Here is a 24,740-nt window from a genome sequence, read left to right on the forward strand (position 1 = left end):
GGGGCAGATGAGCTGGAGCATGGAGAGAGAGCATGCAGTGGGGACAAACTGGTGTGGTGGGAGGAGAGAAGGCATAGAAAGGGGAATGAGCCTGGGTTTGGAAGAGACAGCATGGGAAGGAGCAAAAGGAGCAAGCAGGTGTGGCAGGAATATGTAAGGAGCAGGAAATAGTTTACTGTCTCATGAATAGGGCTTCTTGTTTTTGAAATTATAATTTCATAGTCTGCAGAGCCGAAGAGGAGCTGTGTGCAGTACTGACTTCTTGCAGCTACAGGCATTTGTAGCTGGAACAATAATGCTGCAGTGTACTGGTAAGTACTGGCAAATGCAAGAAGCTGGACTCTGATGTTTGCCCAAATGAAAATCACCAACAAAGAAAGTGCTAGTTATGCTTTTCTATTGCTGTCCTCTTGGGGTAATTCTGTACCAAATTCTTTACAATTCTGCACCTTTGAATGAGAATTATTTTTCTGTATTGCATTTTACATTAATTATTCTTCAAAAACAATGGTCATATTGCATTATTTTGAAAAGTATGCTGAATGTTTTTCAGAATTTTAAAATATGTTGTAAAGAAATATTAAATTGTTGACACAGATTTCTTTTCTATCTGCTCAAGAACTCCCCAGATTTATTTCCTTGTTCTATTTTTTTCCTACTAATTGTTTCTTGGTGTTCATCTCTGGTTTTATGAGAATAATGTAACACTTAGGGAGAAAGATTAGGAAGAGTAACCCCACAGCAGAAGACAGGATGGCAAAGATCTCCACTGCGACCAAGTACTTCCCTTGAGTACTAAGGTAGGCGGGAATGAAAGACAGCCAGACGCTCACAAAGACCAGCATGCTGAAGGTGATAAACTTGGCCTCATTGAAGCTGTCAGGCAATGTCCTAGCCAGGAAGGCCACAATGAAGCTAATGATGGCCAGGAAGCCCATATATCCCAGCATACAGTAGAAGAGTATGGTTAACCCATCATTGCACTCAGCGATTATCTTCCCGCTTTCAGATCTGGTGTTGTTCTCAGGAAAGGGAGGATGACTAGAAATCCAAAAAGTGCAGATAACAAGCTGGATGAGGGAGCATAAAATAGCAATAAGATTGGGTATCTTAGGCCCAACCCATTTTCTGAGGTGATTGTGGGGATTGACAGCCTTGAAAGCAATGACCACTGTGACTGTTTTTGCCAATATGCAAGAGACACTGACAGTGAAGATGAGGCCAAAAGCGGGCTGGCGGACCATACAAGTGAGCTTCGTGGGAAATCCAACAAATGTCAAGGAGCAGAGGAAGCAGAGTGCAAGGGTGCAGAGGAGGAGGTAGCTGAGGCCCCGGTTATTGGCTCTTACAATTGGCGTGTCCTGGAACCAAAGGAAGATGGAGAGGATAAGGATGGTGGCCAAGGTCAAGATAATGGAAAGAGCAGCCAAACCTGCACCCAAGGGTTCCTGGTAGGACAGGAACTCAATGACTTTTGGAAGGCACTTATCTCGACGCTCATTTGGCCAGTGGTCTTCTGGGCACTTCCAACACATGGTTATATCTGAAATGGAGAAGAAACACCCGTCATCAACCCAAATTATGGACACAATCTGTCCATCTGTGCCATAACTTTAGAACAGTAAATATTATTCCAGAAAGAACTGTAACTAAATAATGTGAAATCTTGGGAGCCAAAACCCCAATGCCATAAGAATGGATACATTTGCTTACTCACACAGTCTTCTTTCCCTCTTTAAATCTAAGTTATTATGATATGCTTTCTTAGAATAACAGAAGTATACAGTTATTTTAGTTTATTGGCGCTCCCCAATTTTGCATAACATCTGTTGGTTTGTGCTAACTTGTTTTCACATAATCACTGATTTCTACATGTAAACATGTCATGCACTGCCTGTCAGGATTCTGCACACAGGCATCTATAGGGTTAAATCATTTTGGATCTCAAACTTCAGGACACTAAATTATAAGGCACAGCTGGTGTCGAATCACAATTTGTCTAGTGTGAAGAATTATTCAAGGGAAGAGAGGGCTTTTTTTCCTCTTAGCTGAAAAATGCATGCACGCTGGAAGAAGAAAACTTGTTCTTTAGAGCTTTGGCTTTGTGGGAATCAAAAGATGAGGCAAGTAAGACCCTGAACTGTCTTGTCGATGGAGGTGGTGGAAGCAAACTCTTTAATGGATTTTGGGCATGCTTGGGGCAGATATGTTAGACAGTAGTGGAAAAAGAGGTTGAGAGATAAGGTAAAGGATGGGGGGAGGAACATTGAGGAAGCATTGAGTTGCTTATGGGATTTTATATGCACATGCACCCAAAGTGGACAAATCTCAACTAGGAAGACTGGATGGAACATTTTGATCTTTATCGGCTGTCATGGGTGTATGGAGGGCTGGTAGAAGGAAGATAACAGTGTAAGAAGAATCTTCATCTCTGCCACCACCCCCACCCCGAAATGCACATGCACACTTCTTAGTGACTAAACACAGGTTCAAGCTAGGGTGAGAGAACATAGTAGAAATTTCATCTCTGTGAGACTTTCCTCACGCCAAATGACATCAAATCTTCACCAAGGTGTACTGTGCAGTTTGTACGTCTCACTCTCCTTGCGAAACTGGCCCCCAAACCCTAAACCACCACCACCACCTCACCTCGACATATCAGGTGGCCCTCCTATAGAGATATAAATAGGTGCACACAGTGAGGCCCTCCCTAGAGGCTCTCTCTACCTCTCCCTCTCCCCCTCCCCCAAGAAATGGTCAAAAATTTATCATGAATTGCATTATGGCCATTTCACCCATATCGCACAGCCTAACGCCAGGAAAAAAGGTGTAGTTATTTCCAGCATGGTACAATATTGCCCCTCATTTAACTAAATCCCTCCCAAACTCCTCCCCGATCCCACCCCTCCAAAAAAATTGCATTCACGCCATGCATTATGAACAATAACGCATGCGTTAACACCATAACACATTTTGAAGATGTTAGATGGCTAATTTGGATAACCTGGAGTATTGGCATTGGAACAATGACATGGCGGTTTTGTTGAGGATACAAAGTGAAAAATAGAAGCATTGACATCGCTGTAATGTTCACCCCTGATGCAGAGTCTTACTCGAAACATAAGTTTGTGTTGGGTGATTTGTGATTTATAGTGGTGCCTTCCTGCTACCTTGGGTAAAGGGAAGTAATAACCTTGTTTTAATTGCAAAAATCTGAAAATTTAAAAAAAGGGACAATCAACCAGGACCTATAATCGAGCATGATCTGTTAAATATGCGCATACACAAATGTATTATGTCACGTGGGTGTTATGATGGTCCTTAGAAGCATTATTTAAGCTTTGTCGATTCCAAGAATTATTGTGATTACAAGAATAATTTACGAGTGAATGCTTTAATTTGGTATGAAAGAATTCTACATTGACTCACAGAGGTGGCTCACCTGTTTCATTGGCTATTTCTCCAGCAGAGCAAGGGACGCAATCAAAACAGCAGCTGGGCTGTCCCATTCTGGCAGATTTCCTGTATCCAAAAGGGCAGCTCTCGCTGCAGACTGAGCGAGGGGTCTGTGGTATATAAAAGGATCAGAATGAACATATATACATAAGCTTGGGAATTATCTGTTCATATATTCCATCTTGTCTGTCTATTCTCCCTTCCCTCAGCTTTACCACAGACCTTACATGATCCCTGGATTTTCCCCTCCTCTAAGGATCATCCACCACTCGGCCTAAGCATTTTTTTGAATTTTGTTAATGTTTTTCTTCTACCACCACCTCCAATCAGAGGTTCTTCCAGGTGTGCACTGGCCTTTTCATGAATAAATGCTTCCTTATGTTATCCCCGAGTCTACCCACTTGCAGCCTCATGTCATGGTCTCTTGTGTTAACATGCTCTTCTCCACTGAAACAGATTTGGCATTTCTGTATCATTTATGCATTGGAAGTCATTATCACACCTTCTTCAGTAATTAAAATGTAAATTATATGATCAGGCAAAAATCCACCCTCAGCGTTTGGGAGGGGGGAAGGAGGTTTGCACTAGTTTTTGCTCTTCCCATGGAGTCAGTGTTTTCCCCCACCCTCCCTGTTTCAGACATCGCAAGAAACTATGGGCCGGATTTTAAAAGTTTACGTGCGTCGCCAGGCCTTACACGAGCCCGGCCAATTTTCAAAGGGCCCAGCCACACGTGTAAGCAGGAGCAGATAAGAAATTTGGGGGTATTTAGGATAGGGATGGGGGAGGGCAGGATAGGTGAGGGAGGGAAGGGAGGTTAGGCTAGGGGGTTGGGAGGGAACTGGGGAAGGCCCTGATGCGTTGCCGCGCGTACTTGAATATCTATACCCCCCCTTGCGCGCGACAATGTGTGCATGCCGGGTAGCACGTGCACATGGATGCGCACGGGTACCTTTTGAAAATCTACCCCTAAAGCCTCAGGGAGAAGAACACACCTTTTTGGAGCTATGCAAAGTCAACCTTTTACCAATGTTTTTAAAATGCATCCAAAATGCCTTCACTCCTCACCTGATTGTATCTTTCATTCCATAAGATGGCAGTGATGTTCAGACTTATTTCTTCCCCTGGGATCTCCCTGGCATCATATCTACCCACTTTTATCACTTTGCTGATGTCATCCAGGTCTATTTGAATATTCTTGATGTCAAAGACACTTGGAACATCTCCATTCACATTGAAATAGACTTCCTGTTCAGATTCTGCTGTGAAATGCACATCTTGCAGATAGTGGAGGACCTGTTGAATGATGAATGAAAGACGTTATATGGCCACTGTTGGAAACAGGATACTGGACTTGATGGACCCTTGGTCTGACCTAGTATGGCAAGTCTTAATTTCTTATGATTCTTCATTTGCAGTGCCAGGTCTTGCCAGGGTTTATTCAACAGGGCTTCTTCCTGATGCCTGCAATTGCAGGCCCTAATTCTGGCCACTAGGTGTCACCATAATGTGATCATGGAACTCCCTCACCCCAGGGGCTGTGAATGTAACCAGTCCTGTCCCAAGAATGAAACCCAGTTCATCCACAGTTCATCCACAGAGCCACTGAGCCAGTCACGATTGACATCTAATTTAAGGAAATGGGCCAGGTTTGTTAAATTGTTTAATCCCATACAGTGAATAAACTGATAACATGCTGCCTAAGCATCCATCATAGAAGTGGCTGCATGCATGTTTCTGAATGCCCAAATTGTAAAGCACCATTGGGATCCTTTTTGCATGCTAGCACAATATTATTGACAAAGGTAGACTAGAAAAGTACTAATAAATAAATACATATATTAAAAAATCAAATCATTATTATCAATACCTGCCATGGTTCGATATTATAAACGTTGGTATGTATACCAAAAATATCTTCCTTGGCTCTGTCCACAGTCATGTTGTGCAGGGCATGTGCATAAGCATACACAGCTAGGTAGGCATGGTAGGTAATACTTAAATCGTTCAGCTGAAAGAGTGCTGGATCCAGTTTTTTGAGGTCCTCTTCTCCTGTGCATGGGATGATACCTTGCCTGGTCAGTGTGTGAGTCGAGTTCTGTCCGACCCATTGACACGCAAATGCCTTTTCCCAGAAGAGCTTGGTGAAGGTATCCTGTGGGTAAGCAGAAGGCCCCATGCCATAGAGGAAATCAGTGAAATGGGGGATTCCTCTGGTGGACCCGGTGAAGGCCATGCTACCATTGAGCAACCTCCATGATTCCTTGGTGAACAGGTGTGGGTTGATAGTCAACCCTGATGAAAAAATCCAAACCAAGGCAGTGATGTTGCGGAGATAAAGAAGCTCCAGGATAGGCTTGAGGTGCATTTCATAGCAGTTGCATACAATAACCCTTGCTGAGGACTGATGAATTACATCTGCCACCCTCACCAGCCTCTTACTGGGGTAGCGATCATCAATCTTCTCTAGGAAGGCCACACAGCCACCATTCTCCACCAGTTCCTCCCGTATTTTCTGGCTACTCAGGCTTCTGACATCCGAACTGGAGGATAGGATTCCTACCCATGTCCAGTTGAAGTGCAGGAGAAGCTGGGCGATTGCTCGGGGCTGTAGGGTATCTGCAGGGTAGGTACGTAGGAAAGATGGGAATTGGATTTTATCACTCAGCATTGGATGCTGTGATGAGAAGCTGATCTGAAAAAAGAAAGTTTTCTATTATCTTCCTTATATATATTCACAGGCCTATTTAGGGCTTTAACACAAAAGGCCCTAAGCAATCCAACTCACACTAAACAATTTGTAGAATGCAAGGTGGTAAAAATTGAGATTGCAATATTAGGAAAAGTGATGAATGAACAGTTTATTCAGCTAAAGTTAGACAGATAAGTGATCAGAAATATTCAGTGGGATAAACATTCCTCTGAATACGCTCCCCTAAGATAATCTGGGTAATTTTACCTGGATAACTTTCAAACCCAAACAGCTATGTTTATGTATATCCAGCTAGTTTTAAAGTTATCCAGGTAATACAGCTGGTTAATTTTAACTTTAGCCAGCTCTATTCAAAATAAAGCTGGTTAAGTGCCAGAAAAAAAAAATCCTTGTAGGCCTGATCTTCCATGCCTCTAATGGACTAAAACTAATATGGGGTAGAGCAGCCTATCGGCCTGAGGAGCCTACGGCCCTGCCCCCGAATTCTGAAATGAGCTATAGCTTCTGGGCCCACCTCTGAAAGCCCACACTCCCACCCTCAATCTGAACTGGAAGTCTCCTGCATCCGCCAGCACTACCCAGAAGCACAGTATTATTGTAGCACTCCTGACGGGGTTCAGAGTGTAAACACTGGATGCTACCAGGAGCACTGCAATTGTACCGTGCTTCTTGCAATGAAAGGGCTTTGGATTGTAAGGGGGAGGTTGGGTTTAGGAGGAGGCTGAGAGGCCACAGATAATTTCAGAATTTGTTTTCAGGGGGAGGGGAGAATTGGAGGTTTCTTGGGCCAGTAGGTCTACAAATGTTCAAAAACTTTTGGGGGGTTTGGGAGGGGTTTGAGTGCTATTGCTCTCATTAGTTTTAGTCTAGCAGGGTGGAGGACCAGGCCTACAGGCTTGCAAGAATTTTTTTTTTTAATTTTTCTTTTCTTGAACTTAGCCGATTATATTCTGAATATGGCCAGTTAAAGGTTAAAGTTATCTAGGCAGATGTTCCTGGAAAACTTTAACCCTGCTACAAGGCATGCCTATACTTAGCCAATGAATATCAGAGTTAGCCAGGTAAGTTAACACAGTCCTGGAACTCCCCCAAAATGCCCCCTATTTAACTGGATACATTTTATCCAGTGGTCTGTCGTTGCTGAATTTTCTTTGAATAGCTGGCTATTTTTGAATATTTACCCCTTAATATCTTCACTTGGTTTGTTCAGCTAACTCAAAAATTATCCTGATAAACCCCTTTGAATGTGAACCTTTTAAGACGCATGGTGAGACACCACTTAGGGAGATTGTCAACACTATCTCTACACATAAAGCAGGTTTTTCCTACAGAAATGGGCTTTTTCTTAATAGGTGTGATAAGAGCAAAGAAAAGAAACATATATATAGCAGATGTTCTTTGATGAACCCCTTAAATGTTTATACAAATCAAAACACAGAAGCCAAACTCCCCTCAACAATAACGTACCAAAGAGAGAGGAAACAATGCAATTGTTATAAAGCAATGAAATTATTATTAACTATACGAACAATGTCATCAGACACCAGTGCATAAAGTTTTTAATCCACTGTCTCTCACCACGCAATGGGCCACAAACAGCATCAGCCGTTTTAGCATTTCACTGTAATCATTTGACGTTGTTTCGTGTAAATATGTTTTTGTTTTTATTACCTATACTCAACAACTTTATTATATCCCAAAAATATATTTTTTATGAATTTTAATAATTTTGCTATTTGTACATTTTTATTCCCATATCTTATCCTTTTACTAAAAATACTTAGCTCCCACTGTAGCATTCGAACGATGCCCAACATGGACCATGTTTCGGCTGTCACCAGACTTCATCAAGGGACAGCTCGCATGAACAAAACATCAAGACGCCTTGTATAATATCACATATCTTCGGTATAAGCTATTTAATAAATTCCATTCACATCCATATCATCCAGTCACATCAATGGCGCTGCAGCCCCTTAAATGTTTACCATACCAGTATAGACTCAGAGGAATCATACACGGCAATCAAAGCTACACAGTGCATGAAATCTCACGTGCGATCCATCACAAAATTAAAGTAAGAGGGCTTGGTCTCCTCCAGCAGGGGTAGCTGAAGGCAATCTGCCGCCTGAGGCGAGGGATGAGATGGCACCCCCTCGCTCTGCCCCATCTCGCTCCGCACCCCCGTCCCTCCTCCCTTCAACCGCTGTTAGCATGCTGGCCTGGTCTCTGGCAGTGTTGGTGTCCCTCCTCCATGCCACCAGGCTGGCCTCCAGCAGCGGCTGCATCCCTCCTTCCTTCAGCCACTGCCGGCCTGGCCTCCGGCAGCGATGGCACACTGCAGCGACCCTCCTCTTTTCTGCAGCCGCGGCAGGGGCAGGCAGGGTGAGGCGGATGCCACAGTGGCGTTCTGAAAGGGGCATTTTACTGGAAGTCTGCCAACTGAAATGGCCACCTCACCCTGCCTCATTATAGAGCCGCCCCTGTTCTCCAGGCACATCATGCAAATGGCCTCTGAAATATGATGCCAATTCCTGCCCCTTTCTCTGCAGCACCATGAAAAAGGGGCCTCTGAATCCCAAGCCCCCAAACTCCATAGCATCAAAATAAGGGATGGCCAAGCTTCAGCTCCCCTCTTCCAGTATGAGTCACTTCACCTGCCTATGCCTCACTTCCAATCCCATCTGTGCTTCTTGCTTTCTGTGTGACCTCCTTTAGTTGGGCAATGATAAACCCAATAACATTGTTCTCTATTTGGAAGTATCCATGCAAGCTTAGTGCTGGAAATGTGGAAATGCCTTCTTTATTATGCTTACTAAAAATGACCTTAAGTGTTTTCATTTCATCCTGAGTTTTGCCTCATTGGATCTATGGACTTGTAGCTCCAGCATCTTTTAGAAAAGAAGGAAGTTCATAAATACAATGAGAAAGAAAAACTAGGATTGTGAAATTGAAATGGAGTTAAGTGGTAAAGCCTTGGGGTCATTGACAGAGAGAGGAATCTCCTACCTGTGGGATCCTGTAAACCCCTAGTATCCTGGCCATGACCTCGGTCACTGCAGAGTGAATCTCCCCAAGGATTCCTGCCAGAGCCAGCCATGTCGCGCAATTATAATTTGGGACTGTTGGGTGCCCCCCAGACAGTAGCTGGACAGTGTCCTGAAGAGCGACTACCTCTGAAAGACAAGAGTCCAGGATCTGGAAGCCCAGTGTGTGGTTCGGCAGCAGCTGCTGGTTCTGGTTGACTTCTTTTATGGAAAACAAGATGGCCAATATGTCACGGTAATACCTTGTTTGGAACCTGTTAGGAATAAAGCAGGCTTTCTGCCATCATCGTGTTTTGTCATTTGGAAGATGCTGTCTCAGCAGAATCCTCCTGATAAACATAACATTTATTTATTATTTATTATTTATTTTTTTATTTTTATATACCGACATTCTTACATCAAATGCAAATCATACCGGTTTACATAAAACAGAAAAAGCAGGAAATATATTTCCATTGTCAAATACAATGAACATTTATAAAAATTGTTAACAAGCCATAAGGTAAGAACTTGGAAAAAAAGTTAATTAACAGAAAAAATAAATGAAAGAATTTTAAATGAAGCAGAAAGGGTTTCTATGGCACCCAACATGTGCCAAATATCTCTGGTCCTAATAGATATATGGTCTTATTACAGAGATTTCTTGTGCACACTGGTACATGCATCACATTTACATGTGTGGCTAGTAAAGTAACTAGTTTAATAGATTATTGATTGTTTGATTAATAGTTGACATACTATGACTGCATGCTTGTAAAGATTTTATTACTGGTTTATATTGACTTTTGTGTTTTAATAAGCATGCATTGATTAATGACTGATTATCCAATGATAATTGATATTAGCTGCATTCTTGCTGGGTTAAATAATGATTATGCAGAAATAGATTTTGAATATGGTTCTCAGTTTAAATGTATCTGGTTGTTTTAGCTATCTAGATTTAGGTGACGTTTAAGCTACTGCATAGCTAACTTGGATACTTGCTGAAACTTTGCTTACAATGACTTTATTACCCAATAATAAAATTGTGATTGGTGAAGTAACTTATGACTAAAAAATTAGTACATTTTTAATTCCAGTTTGTTTATTGAATGGTAATTGACTTTTCATTTTTAAAAAAGTTCTTTTCCCTGTAATTGGTGGATTAGCATATGCCACAAGCATTAAAAACAATCTGCCCATTGGTACACATTGGTACACAAGGTTACAGGGTGAGTACTGGGAATCTCCATGCCTATAGAAGCTCTGGGCTCAGCAAAGGATCAGAGAGAAAGTGAAGCTGGTGGATGCCTTAACTCTCCTTCAACTCCTCGTCATGAATACCGACTGCAGTGAACAGCGATGAATGGAGTCCTATATGGATTATGAAAGCTTCAGAGTCAAAGATATTTGCCAATCCCCTTTCTGCCAAAAGTATTCTATAAATGCTTAAAAAAACCTCACATGTTGCACTATTAAATTCTCAGGAGTCAGCAGGTTTATTTACTCTGTGGTATGTGAAATATGCTACATCATTACGTTCACCAACAAGTCATAATAGATATATCCAACAGAAGAGTTATCCATTAGAAGTGGGGGGGTGGGGGGCACATTTTTTCAGTAGCTCACATTGCCCAGTGTATGTGGCTATCCCTTTCACCCCACAGACCTTGTCACTCATTTTCAAAGGGGAACAACGCAGGCAAGTTCCCTTTGAGAATTGCTTCTAGGATAGGTGGATGTAAATTGCCCAAATCTGCTCTTCCTGTGAACTGCAGAATGAGGAGGAGAGGACACAGCACACATTCTTTTAAAAGTCCAGTTATACGTGGCTTGTCCACCCCCCTCCCCCAAGGAATGTCTCTTTTGAATCCAGTTAACTATAGATTTATTTTGAAGAACTCTGCAAAGTTTTAGGAATTCTGAGATAGTTTTCACCAAGGACAATCTATCCAAATGAATACAGATTTACCTGAGGAAATGCCATTGAGAACTGTTCTCAACGTGACAAATTGTAAGATCTACCATTAAACATCCAAAGGACCTTTTGTCGTCTTGAGAGCTTATGAAATGCATCAATAAAAAAAACATAGAAGTGTGGTGGCAGATGAGAATGATAAGCAATATGGAATATTGTGGTAGATAAGAATGTAAGACCCGTCCAATCTGCCCAGCTTCATTCCTGCTGCAGTACCATGACCCACACTTGATCTCCAGCCTTCCCTTCATTTCTTCACAACTAAGGATTATCTTTGTTTATCCCAGGTTTTCTTCAATGCTGGTGCTGGTTTTACCTCTACTACAGGGAAGCTATTCCATGTGCTTTCCTTCCCCCAAATGTCTGACTCTGCCCCTTTGGATCCCCTTATCATGACATCTTGGTTTTCAACCTTCCTTCCCATGAAAATTGCTTCTTCATTTCATTTTATTTTTATTCATTTATAAACCATAAAATTCAGATAAAGCAATGTATACAAACTAAAGCAATGAAACAAAACATCAATATATAAAATCAAAATCTTTCTGTATCTCCCATCTTTTGTTACCTGGCTCTACATGATAATAGCTCCACACAAATAGCTCCAAGCAAACCAACCTAAGGACGGCTACCCATATGCATTATTTATATCTTTGAGCTATTTGAAAGTCTATAACAGAGGATCCCAAACCTGCCCTGGAGGACCCCCAGTCAGTCAGATTTTCAGGATATCCATCATGAATATACATGAGATAAAATTTGCATGCTATGGTGGCAGCGCATACAAATTTATTTCATGCATATTCATTGTGGATGTCCTGAAAGCCTGACTGGCTGGAGGTCCTCCAGGACAGGTTTGGGAATCACTGGTCTATATCATAATTCCTTTCTCTATCTCCTCTTTTCTAGGCGCTACATATGTGGGTAACATCATTGAATAACTCTTATGCAGGTCCAAAAAAAGGATTTATAGCCCGCCAACAATCACATGTTCTAGAGTGGATAAAGATGATTGTGCATCACGTCCCGCAGCCTTCTGAGCAGTTGGACATTCATGGTTGACTTTTGCCCTTCTCCATCCCTGTGTCAGTTCCTACAATCTCTAAATTCCTCTGAGGAAGACACCACCATTGGCTGCCAGGACTGACTATTGCAATGTCTTATCTTCTACACAGTTAAAAGATACTACCGCTTAAAGAAATTACAGTTAAAACTTAATCAGTTTTATCCATTTCCTTCAGCTGCTAGCAGTGCCAGCTATCTTACACAAGCAAAATAATGGATAGACAACAGATTTGTAATATGTTAATTTGGGAGTTTTTACTGAAATCAAATCTTAATCATACTGAAGCAATTACCAGGGTTATGCTAGATGTTGGCCATATCTGCTGACAAAAACACAACCAAACTAAAAGTCATCTGAAGATATATTCATGCCAAAATGTGTCCAGCTTTGATCGCTGCTGCTTGGTTGTCTGCCCTTGGTACTGTTTTTTTTCTTCAACTAATATATCCAGGTCTTTATTCTAGCCAGCAATCAAACTAAAAGCATCGTTTATTTTTAGTCAGTATGTCTTACTCTTTACAGCGTGCTGGCTGAGGGGTCTCCCTGAAGTCAAGAATGGGGTATATGACACTGGTATATGATGCAGATATCACCCCCAGGATAAAGTCTCCATCCATGGAGAAGGGTGGCACCTCCCGGATCTCCAGCTTGCATCCTGGGGCTGTGGATTCCCCCACAGGAACAGTAAGCAACAGAAGAGTCAGCCAATTAAAAAGTCTCATTTTTTTCACACTTTTACTCAACGCCTCTGGATTCATCAGTACTGCATGAAAAGAAGAGAAATGCAAAAGACTAGAGGAAGAGGGAAAACATAAAACAAACTGGAGCACATGAAGAGAGAGATGAAACACACAGCATGAGATCAAGAAAGAGAAGACCAGGAAGATGACAAAAGCAAGATCTAAAATAAAGAACTACTAGAGACAAGAGATCAGGAAAAAACAGAGAAAGTTCAAGCACAGAGAATGAAAACTAAAGAGGAAAGACCAGAGAAAGGTCAAAGAAACTCAGTTTGAAAGCTGGAGAAGAGAGGTCATGAAATTGTTTTGTCATGAATGAATCACTTTATATGTGCTCTGCCTGGAGATTGTGTCATTGACCCTGCAATTCTACCAATGCAATAAAAATAACAAGGAGTACTCAGGTGCCTTCCTACACTCATTACATGATGAGTAGGTATGTGACCTATAATATCAGGGCAGTGATAATCACTACCTGGCTTGTCCTCTGGGACATATGGGAGGATACATACACATTTCTTTTTCTAATGTCAAAGTCATAATTTTCTGCTTCCATGTCAGAAATAGGAAGATTAACTCTTTGGTTCTTTGTGAGGAATAAATCTGCAAATGCTAAACGGGAGGAGTTCATTAAAATTTGTTTAGAGATGTTTAGCTTGCAAAGATTTAATAGAAGCATGATAAGACATGGACAGAACTGGAGGGTCTTTTACCTCTCGGATTAGATGGACTCAGGGTATGGGCACAGGAACACATAGCCTGTCACCTTTAGGCCTGGATGACTGGGGGATAGGCACAGAGGTGTGGAACCTTTCACCTGCGAGACAGGATGTCTGGCTCCAGGGATTGGCACTGTGACATATGACCTCTAGGACACATAGGGGGATGACTAATGTAGACATTCCCAAAGTAGGCATTCTAGGAACATGGTCTTGTCCAATTATCACTGTTGACCCAGGTCCTCTGCCTGAGAGTGTGCAGCCCTGCCACTGGTCCACCAGGCAGATCTGCTAAAGATGGCCTTACATTACTTAACTTCAGCAGAAAATGTCAGAATGCCCCTCTGACCATGGATCAGTGCTGTTATCTTGTGGCCATATTTCTGAACCTTGCCCCAAAAAAACATTTTCCTTTGCTTCTCCAGGGACACTGAAGATAGTGATACGTTTTAATGGAGCAGCAAAATAATGGCTTTAATTCATGTGCTCTCTAGACATCACAGGCCTTTTCTTGAAATGTCATGCAGTGTATCACAAAGGAACGTGTGTAAGGTTACCAACTGGTCAATCTTTGGCCAGCCTGGCCAGTTTTCATGAAGGAGGCCAGCAGTTGGGAGGACTTGCAATGTAAGTTGCAGTATTTTTCCAACTCCTACCCTCCATAGCAGCAGCCTTCCTCCCTCTCCACAAACCCATTCTCCAGATCTCCTCTCACCCTCCCCTTTCCTTGTAGATCTTTTCTTATGAAGTAGGGTCAGTCATGGGCCCAACTTTGGACGCCCTGGAGGAAGTGAAAAGCTGTGATGGCACAAAGGCTGGAAACTGATTCAACGAGTGCTCGGTAACCAGGCTTTGCGGTGCCACCTCACACTACGGGGCTGCCAGATGGGAGACAGAGCTTGGGAGAGGAGATTGGAAAGGATTGGATCACAGCCAGTGTGCCTTCTTGGCTTGTTATTACCGTTGCTGCTGTCATCTCCAAAATAGGACCTAGGAGTAGGAAAGTTCCATGGGGAGAGAGAGGTTGTGGCAGGAAGAAGGTCTGAAAGGGGTTCTGTGGGGGAGAGGAAAATATGAATGGGGAGGGGACTGGATGGCTGTCTCTCTTATTTTTTAACCCTAGAAGTAAGTGCGTGAGTGTGTAACAAAGTGAAGTACTGTAAAAACCTATTTTTCCAAATAGTTAAGGATCTCCTGAAAGTAAGGAAGCATCAAATCCTGCATGGGATGGGTGACTTGAGCATTTCTCAACGGCTTAGAAGACTAAGACCTGAGAGGTTAAAGGATAAGCTGGGAGTCTCTTCCATGTTAGGAATTCTGTGTGTGCTCTGATGTGCATGAAGGCCACTGAGCTTCTGCAGTTGCTTGTCCAATCAGAACAAGTCATTCTTTTTTGAAAGTGCAGAAAGGGAGGGTAATTGTGAAACATTGTGCACGTGTTCATATACACATATATATAGGGGTATACACATTTACTATAGCATTTTATATTATGCACATTTCACAAAGGCACATGTTATAAAATAACATAAAATACACACACTTGCTATATGGGATGGCTCATTTCTGTGTCAAGTATACCTTCAGATGATGCCAGCATTTGATGGCTATCGTGCTGATGAGCCTTATGAGCTATTAGGCTTTCTAATCATTAGGTAACTTGATATATTTTGAATCATACTTATCTGTGTTTCTAGTGTGATTAGCTGGCACTGTCGCACTTATCTTATCTGAATCCACTGACTTGAATTGATGAAGCCGTGGGATGTCGCGCTTATCTTATCTGAATCCACTGACATGAATCGGTGAAGCCGACATCACGATGTTTCGGAGCTAAAATGCTCCTTCTTCAAGGGCCAGTTAAGGGTATAGCACCCTGTTTTTAAATAAAAAATAAATTGTGCCAAGAGCCACTCGCATCGCTAGCACAGTCTGTAGCGACAGCCCGTCATACCGCCAAAACAGTTGCTAGCAGACAGCCTTAAATAAAGTCAGCAGTGACAGTTTTCAACATCGCCGTTTTTGTTGTCAGCAGAATGTTTCCGTTCTGACAGCAACTAAATTGTCAGTCCACCCACAGTCCACCATCATCAACGCTAGGACCTTGAAGAAGGAGCATTTTAGCTCCGAAACATCGTGATGTCGGCTTCACCGATTCATGTCAGTGGAGTTCAATAAGATAAGCGGGACTGCCCACAGCTTCATCAATTCAAGTCAGTGGATTCAGATAAGATAAGATAAGTGCGACAGCACCAGCTAATCACACTAGAAACACAGATAAGTGTGATTCAAAATATATCAAGTAACCTAATGATTACAAAGCCTAATAGCTCATAAGGCTCATCAGCACGATAGCCATCAAATGCTGGCATCGTCTGAAGGTATACTTGACATAGAAATGAGCCATCCCATATAGCAAGTGTGTGTATTTTATGTGATTTCAATACATGCTATAATCTGGGTCTATTTTAAGTCATGTTATAAAATACGCGTATGTTTGCTATATAATATGTGTGTGTATGTAGGCCTACAAGCAAATACACATGATGCAATGAAACCACGTATTTCAATGCATTGAATGCGCATATTTTACCCACTTATTTTAAACATATGCGCACATACAATTTAAGTGTGAAAGTAAACAAGAACTTATGGAAGTCTGGATTTGCACATGTAACTTGGCCAATTTTATAACAAGGGCACTTTGAGGACATTACTTGTTTTACCAAAGAGCCCACCAGTTCATCCAGTCCTCCTCCAGGCCTTCGAGACCCTCCTGGTTCTCCAGCCTGGCCCCCCTCCCCCCCCAGTTATCCAGACCTCCCACTCAGTCAGTACCACACAATAAGTGCGATTATTATCACTTATGAAAGACAATTATCAGGTGTAAAAATGTGCAAGTAGGTTGGAAGAGGTACATGCATGTGCATCTTTTAAAATAGCTACTTCTGTGTGCACGTTGGTCCTTCCCCTGACTACCTGCAGACCCAACCCTTTTTTACTCACGTGTATTTGCACACAAAAGCAAACATACGTGCAGACCTGTGGCTTTTATAAAACATGGACTACGTGCATAGCAGCTACTTACGCATGTATATGCAAATTTTCTCACTCATAAAGCTTTTCCAATTTGCCTTTAAATGCAGCACTGGAAGGTGGCCATAAAGTATGCAGATACTTTTTTTTAGGCAAGTTTTCCCTCTGAAAATTACCCTCTTATGTCTTATTTCTCTTGCTCAGCTGAGGGGGTGTGTGTTGGCGGGGGGGGGGGGGGGACGACGTTGAGGATTTTAGAGGCTGTTTCACTTAACCAGTGATCATGGATTTTCAGCACTTTCTGGCTAAAGGCTTGAATTGCTATGCTTTCCCACCCAAAGTCACAGAAAGGAAGTCAACTGGTTGATTAGGGCTTTGACAAGCCGTAAATAGCATTACAGTGTTTTAAAAGCTGTAACACAGAGAGGTGTGATATTAGTAGAACATATCCTGTTTTAGGAAAGGAGCAGCTCCTTCTCTGGCTGATCTATAAGGCCTCAAATGTTTTAGGGTTCTACTTGAGTTTAAATAACTTGATACCACATCAAGACAAATATTAGATCCACTCTAAATTACCATCTGAATGCCATCCACAAACAGACCACGCAAATCATAGAGACGGGATGTGGGTGGAGATTCAAGTACAGATTGAACAGGAGTGGCAACAAAATGGAGTCCTGAGCGTTCCAATTCAACCTAAAGGAATGGTTTGTCCGATAAGATGCTATCCACTTCTCCAATATCCCTGCAAATCTCTAAGTATGTATTTAATTCAGTGAAAACACCATAATGGAAACCAATATTTTAGACACTCAAACACATATGGAAGAAACTCGTGGACTCTGTTCCATGAAATCCCTTTTAAAACCCTGAGGACCAATCAGGATCCTCGGAGTAAGGCCTGAAGAACTAGCCATAGCGTTGCAAATAAGGCCTTTCCGGCTTGCTCTGCCTCCATTCAGCAGATCCAGAGAGTGGATGGAGAACAGAACGTCAGCCTCACGCCCAGCAGTACAAAGGTTCTTGCCTTGACAACCATGGAGGAAATTCATGAAGATTTGATGCATATTCATTGCGAGTATCTTGAAAACCAGACTGGCTAGGAGTTACAAGTTATCTGCAAACATTTAAAATGACATTAACCCCTCCCCCCCCAAAAAAAACATTTGTTGTTTTATATCGGATCATTTCCAATCCCAAAGTTTGCAAAAAACAACATATTTCAATTTTATACTTTTAGCAAATGCTAAGCAGCTTTAAAGGCAAATTGTAAAAGCCCTGCATGCGTCAAAACTGGGAGATACGTGAATATGTTGGGTTGGCATGTGCCGAGCGGATTTTAAAAGGCACCCGCTAACATGCGGTAACTCCTGCTGCGTGCACAAAACAAATCTTCCCAAAAAAAGGGGCAGGGCGTGGGCATGGTCTGGGCGGAGCATGGGTGATCCTGGATTTCACATTTAAACCAGGGGGCAAATACCTACATGCACAAGCACGTGCCAGGGTCCCCTTACTTCTGCTATGGATGGCGTCTAAGGCATAAAACAAAAAAGTTACACAGATCAGCGGGGTTTTAAGGGTCGGAGCTAACAGAGGGAAAGGAAGGCTATTAAAGTAAGGGGGTTTGGAAGTCCTATCCCTTGAGTGGGTAAACTGGGAAAGAACTGTGAAAACGGGCAAATTGCATCAACGCATATGTCTATTATAATCCCCCACTTACGCGGTAGAAGCGGAATTTACATGCATAAGCACGCGCACACTTAAAATTGCGCATGCATATGTTATAAAATATCAGCGTCCCTGACGCGAGCCAGCGTCGCATGCACATGTGCACCCGCGTGCCTGCTGCCAGCAGCAGCAGATTTAAGGCAGAGGAAAAACAGTGAAAGAGGGCTCCAAAACCAATAAATTAAAGAAAGCTGAAAAAAAAGAGAGACAAAAGCTGCAACCACCCCCACCCCAGCCGGCCTCTCCCCGCTCGGATTTGGCCCTTTAAAAGTAACGGAGCGTCCTGGGGCGTCACGCACCGGGCGTCACGCACCCGAAGGAGCGCGACCTAAGGAGCCTGCTCCTTAGTGCGCTCCTTTGTGAGCCTCTTTGGGTGTCTCTTCTATGGACCCTAACGTACGGGAGACCACTTAACTTGTGCTCTCCTCAAGAACCCCATTGCCACCTAACTCCCACCAAAAAAGGCTGGCCACGGTCCTCCGCTGAACTGTCCAGGACCAATGAGGATCACTTTACTCCTCATACAGACTATAACTATTATCTTCGCAACTCAGATCTTATCCACCTAGTCCCTTGGACCCGGTCGGATCCAACAACAACCGGCGCACCACCGCAGGGTAAGGGCCTACCCCTCCCCCCCGAGCCGGCACTCAAATGCCCGCAAGGCCCACCTGCTAGCTTGCATCTATTGTACTGTACCATCAGTGCTTAGCCCTGTATCTCGCACGGATTCTCATACTTGTAATGTATCCACCTGCATACTGAAAATTCTTCACCTGCATTCTGTATTATACTCTGTTTTATATTATATTATATTCTGTATGATATTCTGTATTATACTTGCACTCCACCTGCATTCTGTATTATACCTACACTCTGCACATGTATTGCATCCACCTGCATATATTGTATTTTATCCGCCTGCATCCACCTGTTTTCTGCACATGTATTGTATCCACATGATAACTTAAATGACATTACAGCACCTCGCATGTATAACCTAAGTAAAGCCTTTCTAAACAGTCACGCTATTTACCTCAAAGGACAGATACACCGCCAGCAACCGGTCAGACAACTCCATTCACAACTACGGAGGACAGAGCACTCCTAAACAGTCACGCTATTTACCTCAAAGGACAGATACACCGCCAGCAACCGGTCAGACAACTCCATTCACAACTACGGAGGACAGAGCACTCCTAAACAGTCATGCTATTTACCTCAAAGGACAGATACACCGCCAGCAACCGGTCAGACAACTCCATTCACAACTACGGAGGACAGAGCACTCCTCCAGCCGAACCAACAAACTTACAAACACTCTCAACAATCTTCCCAACCTCTCTTCAATCAGACAGACACCTTCTTTCAACCATTCTTCGCAGACTAAACCTCCTCCAGAATTACACGCATCATGCACATTTACAACATCCCAATCATCCACAACCAAAGGAGAATACCTTCAACTTATTCCACTAACGTCATACAAAAAAGAATTATCCCTATCATGACATCTCCATTGAACCAACTTCTAGGCCTCACGCTTCTATCAGTCACCCTCTTCAATGCGCAATCCTTAACTAAGAAGACACATATCCTCAATGATTACCTTTTGGATTCCAACCCAGACATCTGTGCCATCACAGAAACCTGGTTAAAAAACTCGGACATAGCCTTAACCAACCAACTACCCATCCAGACGTATGACATATTCACCTTCCATAGACACAAAAAAAGAGGACGTGGACTCCTCCTAGCCTCCAAGAAAGAACTCAGACTGACCGCACTCTCAATCAAGACAAAGTCCAAATTGGAAATGGGTCTAGTCAAGTCAAAACATCTACAAATACTCTTAGTCTACGCTCCCCCGGGAGTTCTAGAAACGGACCCGTCACCCCTCATAGAATCCATCGTGAAACATATTAACTCAGACCTTCCAACAATGATCATGGGGGATTTCAACCTCCATACAAACGCAACACCTCTTTCTGCAAACTGCGAAGCCCTCCTCACCACCCTCAGCGCTATGGGATTTACTCAGACCATCAACAGCCCCACACATAAAGCTGGTCACACTTTGGATCAAATATTCATCAACTCCAATTTCACATGCACTATAGAACCTTCTTGTACCCCGATCCCTTGGTCAGATCATTTCCTGATAGAATCTTCCTTCTCCACACACAAACAGACACACACCGCCCCACTCCTTTCCACCATTCAATTTAGGAAAGCATGTCCATCGGATACTCTCAGCGATCAGCTCTCCAAAGAACTTTCTAACTTAGACCTAGCTAACCCTGACTCAGCCCTATCCTCCTGGCAAAAGATTACAGAAGCGGTCGCAAACAAATGGTGCCCTTTAGTCTCCAAATCAATCAACCCAACAAAAAAGGGAAATCAACCCTGGTTCAGCGCTGAACTTAAACAAATGAAACAGACCTTACGCCATAAGGAAAACAGATGGCGAAAAACCCCTAACACTTCTACCCTTTCTACATACAAGGGATTCTTACATCACTACAGGACCGCCATTCTACAGAAAAAAAAGGAATACTATGCAAACAAAATACACCATTTCCAATATGATGCCCAGGCCCTATTCGCCTACGTGACACAAATCACCAAATCTACCCCCCCACCTATTCCAGACGAACAAGCTCTTTCCAAGGCTAATGAGCTCGCTACATTCTTCCAACAGAAGATCTTAAATACACTCGCCCTCCTGCCTTCAAATACTACACCTCCCAAGCCAGGTGAGAATCTCCAGTCTCTTACTAGACCTAAATTTGACAGTTTCAAGTCAATCTCCACTAAAGAGATTGAATCCCTTTTAAAAAGGCAGAAACCATCAAGTCATCCGGCTGATAACATCCCATCGAGACACCTGCTTCTCATCCCAAATGTGATCTCAGGACCTCTGACCGGCATCATTAACAGCCTTCAAGCTACCCAGACAGTCTAAAAACCACCTCACTCAAGCCCCTCCTCAAGAAACACAACTTAGATCCTAATGTACCAGCTAATTTCAGACCCATCTCTAACCTCCCATTTGTTGCCAAACTAACGGAGAAACTGGTAAACACCCAGCTTTCTGAATATCTTGAAGACCACAAGATCCTATTCCCATCGCAATATGGGTTCCGTAAATCACGTAACACGGAAACCCTTCTCATTTCACTTACTGACCATATTATCATGGGGTTGGACAAAGGACACTCCTTTCTGTTGGTCCTGTTAGACATCTCGGCGGCATTTGACACCGTCAACCATACCATCCTGCTGGATCGCCTAACAGACATCGGCATCTCCGGATCTGCCCACAACTGGTTCAAGTCCTTCCTCAGCAATAGGACTTTCAAAGTCAAAATCAACAATAAAGAGTCACCCCTAACTAAATCAACTCTTGGCGTACCTCAGGGTTCCTCCTTATCTCCTACCCTCTTTAATATTTACCTCCTCCCCCTCTGCCAATTGTTAACAGACCTCAACCTAATTCACTATTTGTACGCAGACGACGTGCAGATTCTAATACCAATAACAGAATCAATCTCAAAAGCGCTCACCCATTGGAACAACTGCCTTCTATCCATCACTAATCTACTCAACAGTTTAAACCTGGTTCTTAATGCCTCCAAGACAGAGCTGCTCCACATATCCTCAAACGAAATCAATATCTCCCCACCATCTCCACACATCTCTCACATTACTTGCAAGCAGGTTAGAGACCTTGGGGTAATACTAGACAATCGTCTAAACCTTAAGAAAATGGTCAACACAACCTCCAAATACTGTTTCTTCAGATTACAGATTCTAAAACGACTTAAACCACTCTTATTCTTCCACGACTTCAGGACAATCCTCCAAGCGCTACTGTTCGCCAAAATAGACTACTGCAGTGCCCTTTTCCTAGGCCTTCCCAAATCCACTACCAAACCACTGCAGATGTTACAAAATGCGGCTGCGAGATTGCTGACCAGTACCAGCCGCAGCGAACACATCTCTCCCATCCTCAGGAACCTACACTGGTTACCAGTTAATTTCAGAATTCTATACAAATCAATCACCGTAATTCATAAAACTATCCATCATCATCTTCAACTCGACCTGGAAATCCCATTCAAACTCCACTCCTCTAACAGACCAACTAGAGATACTCTCAAAGGCACCCTGAAATTTCCCCCTACTAAAGCTTCACGCCTCTCGATGACCAAAGACAGAGCTTTTTCGATAGCTGGCCCATCTATCTGGAATAGCATCCCTTCAAGTCTCAGAGTGGAGCCTTGCCTGTTAACTTTTAGAAAAAGACTTAAAACCTGGCTCTTTCACCAAGCCTTCACCGACCCACCAGACAATCACTAGTTGTCCTTCACGCTTACCCGTTATGATGATTATACTCACGAATGGACTCTGACTCTCCCAGGTTAAAGCACCATTAAGCTTTAACCCGTACGCCCTATGGCATCACTTCATATTTATTTCCCGCCTTATCTTCTTTCCAGCTTGTTGCAAGCTTCCAAGTTCTCTTCCCTGTTGATTGTAACTTTGACTCATTCCTACTTACTGTTTATCTTTCGTTTACTTGAATAGTTACCCCAGTTTTTTATTCTTGTTAATTGTAAACCGATCCGATATGGTTATTTACTATGAAGGTCGGTATATAAAACTGTTAAATAAATAAATAAATAAATAAATAAAATGATTTAGCATTTTCTTATATGCAGAAATTAAAAACATGAAAAATAATCCAAACTAAATTGCGAAAAAATAATGAAATCAAAAGAAAGTATCTCATGTCCACACCTAGGGACTAATTGAGGACTGAGTTGAGAACCATTGGCAGGAAGTAACCAGTATTACAGATGAAAGACCCTGTATCATTCTGCCCATGTCCTGGTCTTTCTAATCCTAGAGGTGAATGACTCTCTATTCTTGTGCAAAATGCCCTTAATTATCCAGTCCTATTTCATGTTTTATTTAACTACTAGCTGTACCCGGCCACTCGTTGCCGTGGCTCAGTCTTGTTTACTTTCACAATGCGCATTAGCTCTGCTCCTGCCGTCCCAACTTCCTCCCCCCCTTCCCCGGTGGTGGATGGACTGGCTCGACGACTCTTTTACCCTTTCCTCCTCCTGTGTGTAACTGTCCAGCAGTCCCTACTCCTTCCCCCCTTCCCCAGCGGCGGAGGAACGGGCTGAGCCGTTTCTCGGAGCACATTGCCGTGGCTCAGTCTGGTTTAATTTCATAATGCGCATTAGCTCTGCTCCGGCCGTCCCAACGCCCTCCCCCCTATCCCCGGTGGTGGATGGACTGGTTCGGTGACTCTTCTACCCTTTCCTCCTCTTGTGTGTAACTGTCCAGCAGTCCCTACTCCCTCCCCCATTCCCCAGTGGCGGAGGAACGGGCTGAGCCGTTTCTCGGAGCGGCGACTCGTCTGCCCTTTCCTCCTCCCCTCTGTGACACCCAGCACGTAGCGCAGAGCTCTATGGTCCGCACATGCGCGGTAGAGCTGCTCTCTACTGCGCATTTATGGTCCGTCGGTCAGAGCCCATTTATATTGTAGATAGCGTATGTTGCTTTTACGTCCAACAGATGGCACTGTTTTTCCAAAAAAGCATGTTTTTACCTGTCACAGGTGTGACATCTATATCATATAGGTATATAAAAAGACGCGCGTATTCGAGTGCAACGTTGTGTCAAAATTTCAAAGCAATTGGTGAAGAACTTTCGGAGATATAAGATTTTGAACAAACGAACATTTACATTTTTATTTATATAGATTGTTATATTTATATTTTATTTTATGTATGTAATGCTGTGATCCATGCTGAGCATAAATGGATTCATGGAATATAAGATGTATAAATGAATAAATAGAAATGAAACGCTATGTATCACTTCTGCCAATCCAATAGTCACTTGCTAGGCATGTAACTAACTTTATTTGTGTGTGGATTGTTTTCCAATTAAATGTTCCTTGGAGTTCATCTTTGGATGAAGGAGAATAATGTAACACTTGGGGAGAAATATCAGGAAAAGTAACCCTGCACCAGAGGATAAAATGGCAAAGATCTCTACTGCAACCAAGTACTTCCCCTGTGTGCTGAGGTAGGCAGGAATGAAAGACAGCCAGACACTCACAAAGACCAGCATGCTGAAGGTGATAAACTTGGCCTCATTGAAGCAGTCAGGTAAAGTCCTAGCCAGGAAGGCCACAATGAAGCTAATGATGGCCAGGAAGCCCATATATCCCAGCATACAGTAGAAGAGTATGGTCA

At 42.9% G+C, this 24,740-nt stretch overlaps 1 protein-coding gene across 1 annotated transcript; it reads right to left on the reverse strand.

Annotated features, from left to right (window-relative positions):
- Positions 1-644: 644 nt before the first annotated feature.
- LOC115081061 (vomeronasal type-2 receptor 26-like) lies at positions 645-24,708 on the reverse strand. The gene is made up of 7 exons (XM_029585577.1): positions 24,513-24,708; positions 12,753-13,002; positions 9,179-9,470; positions 5,327-6,151; positions 4,525-4,752; positions 3,443-3,566; positions 645-1,543 (listed from the first exon to the last, which is right to left on the reverse strand). The coding sequence occupies exons 1-7, from the start codon at positions 24,706-24,708 to the stop codon at positions 645-647; spliced, it is 2,814 nt and encodes a 937-aa protein (XP_029441437.1).
- Positions 24,709-24,740: the final 32 nt, after the last annotated feature.

The sequence above is a fragment of the Rhinatrema bivittatum genome, chromosome 19 (genome assembly GCF_901001135.1).
Source record: "Rhinatrema bivittatum chromosome 19, aRhiBiv1.1, whole genome shotgun sequence".
Taxonomy (NCBI): domain Eukaryota; kingdom Metazoa; phylum Chordata; class Amphibia; order Gymnophiona; family Rhinatrematidae; genus Rhinatrema; species Rhinatrema bivittatum.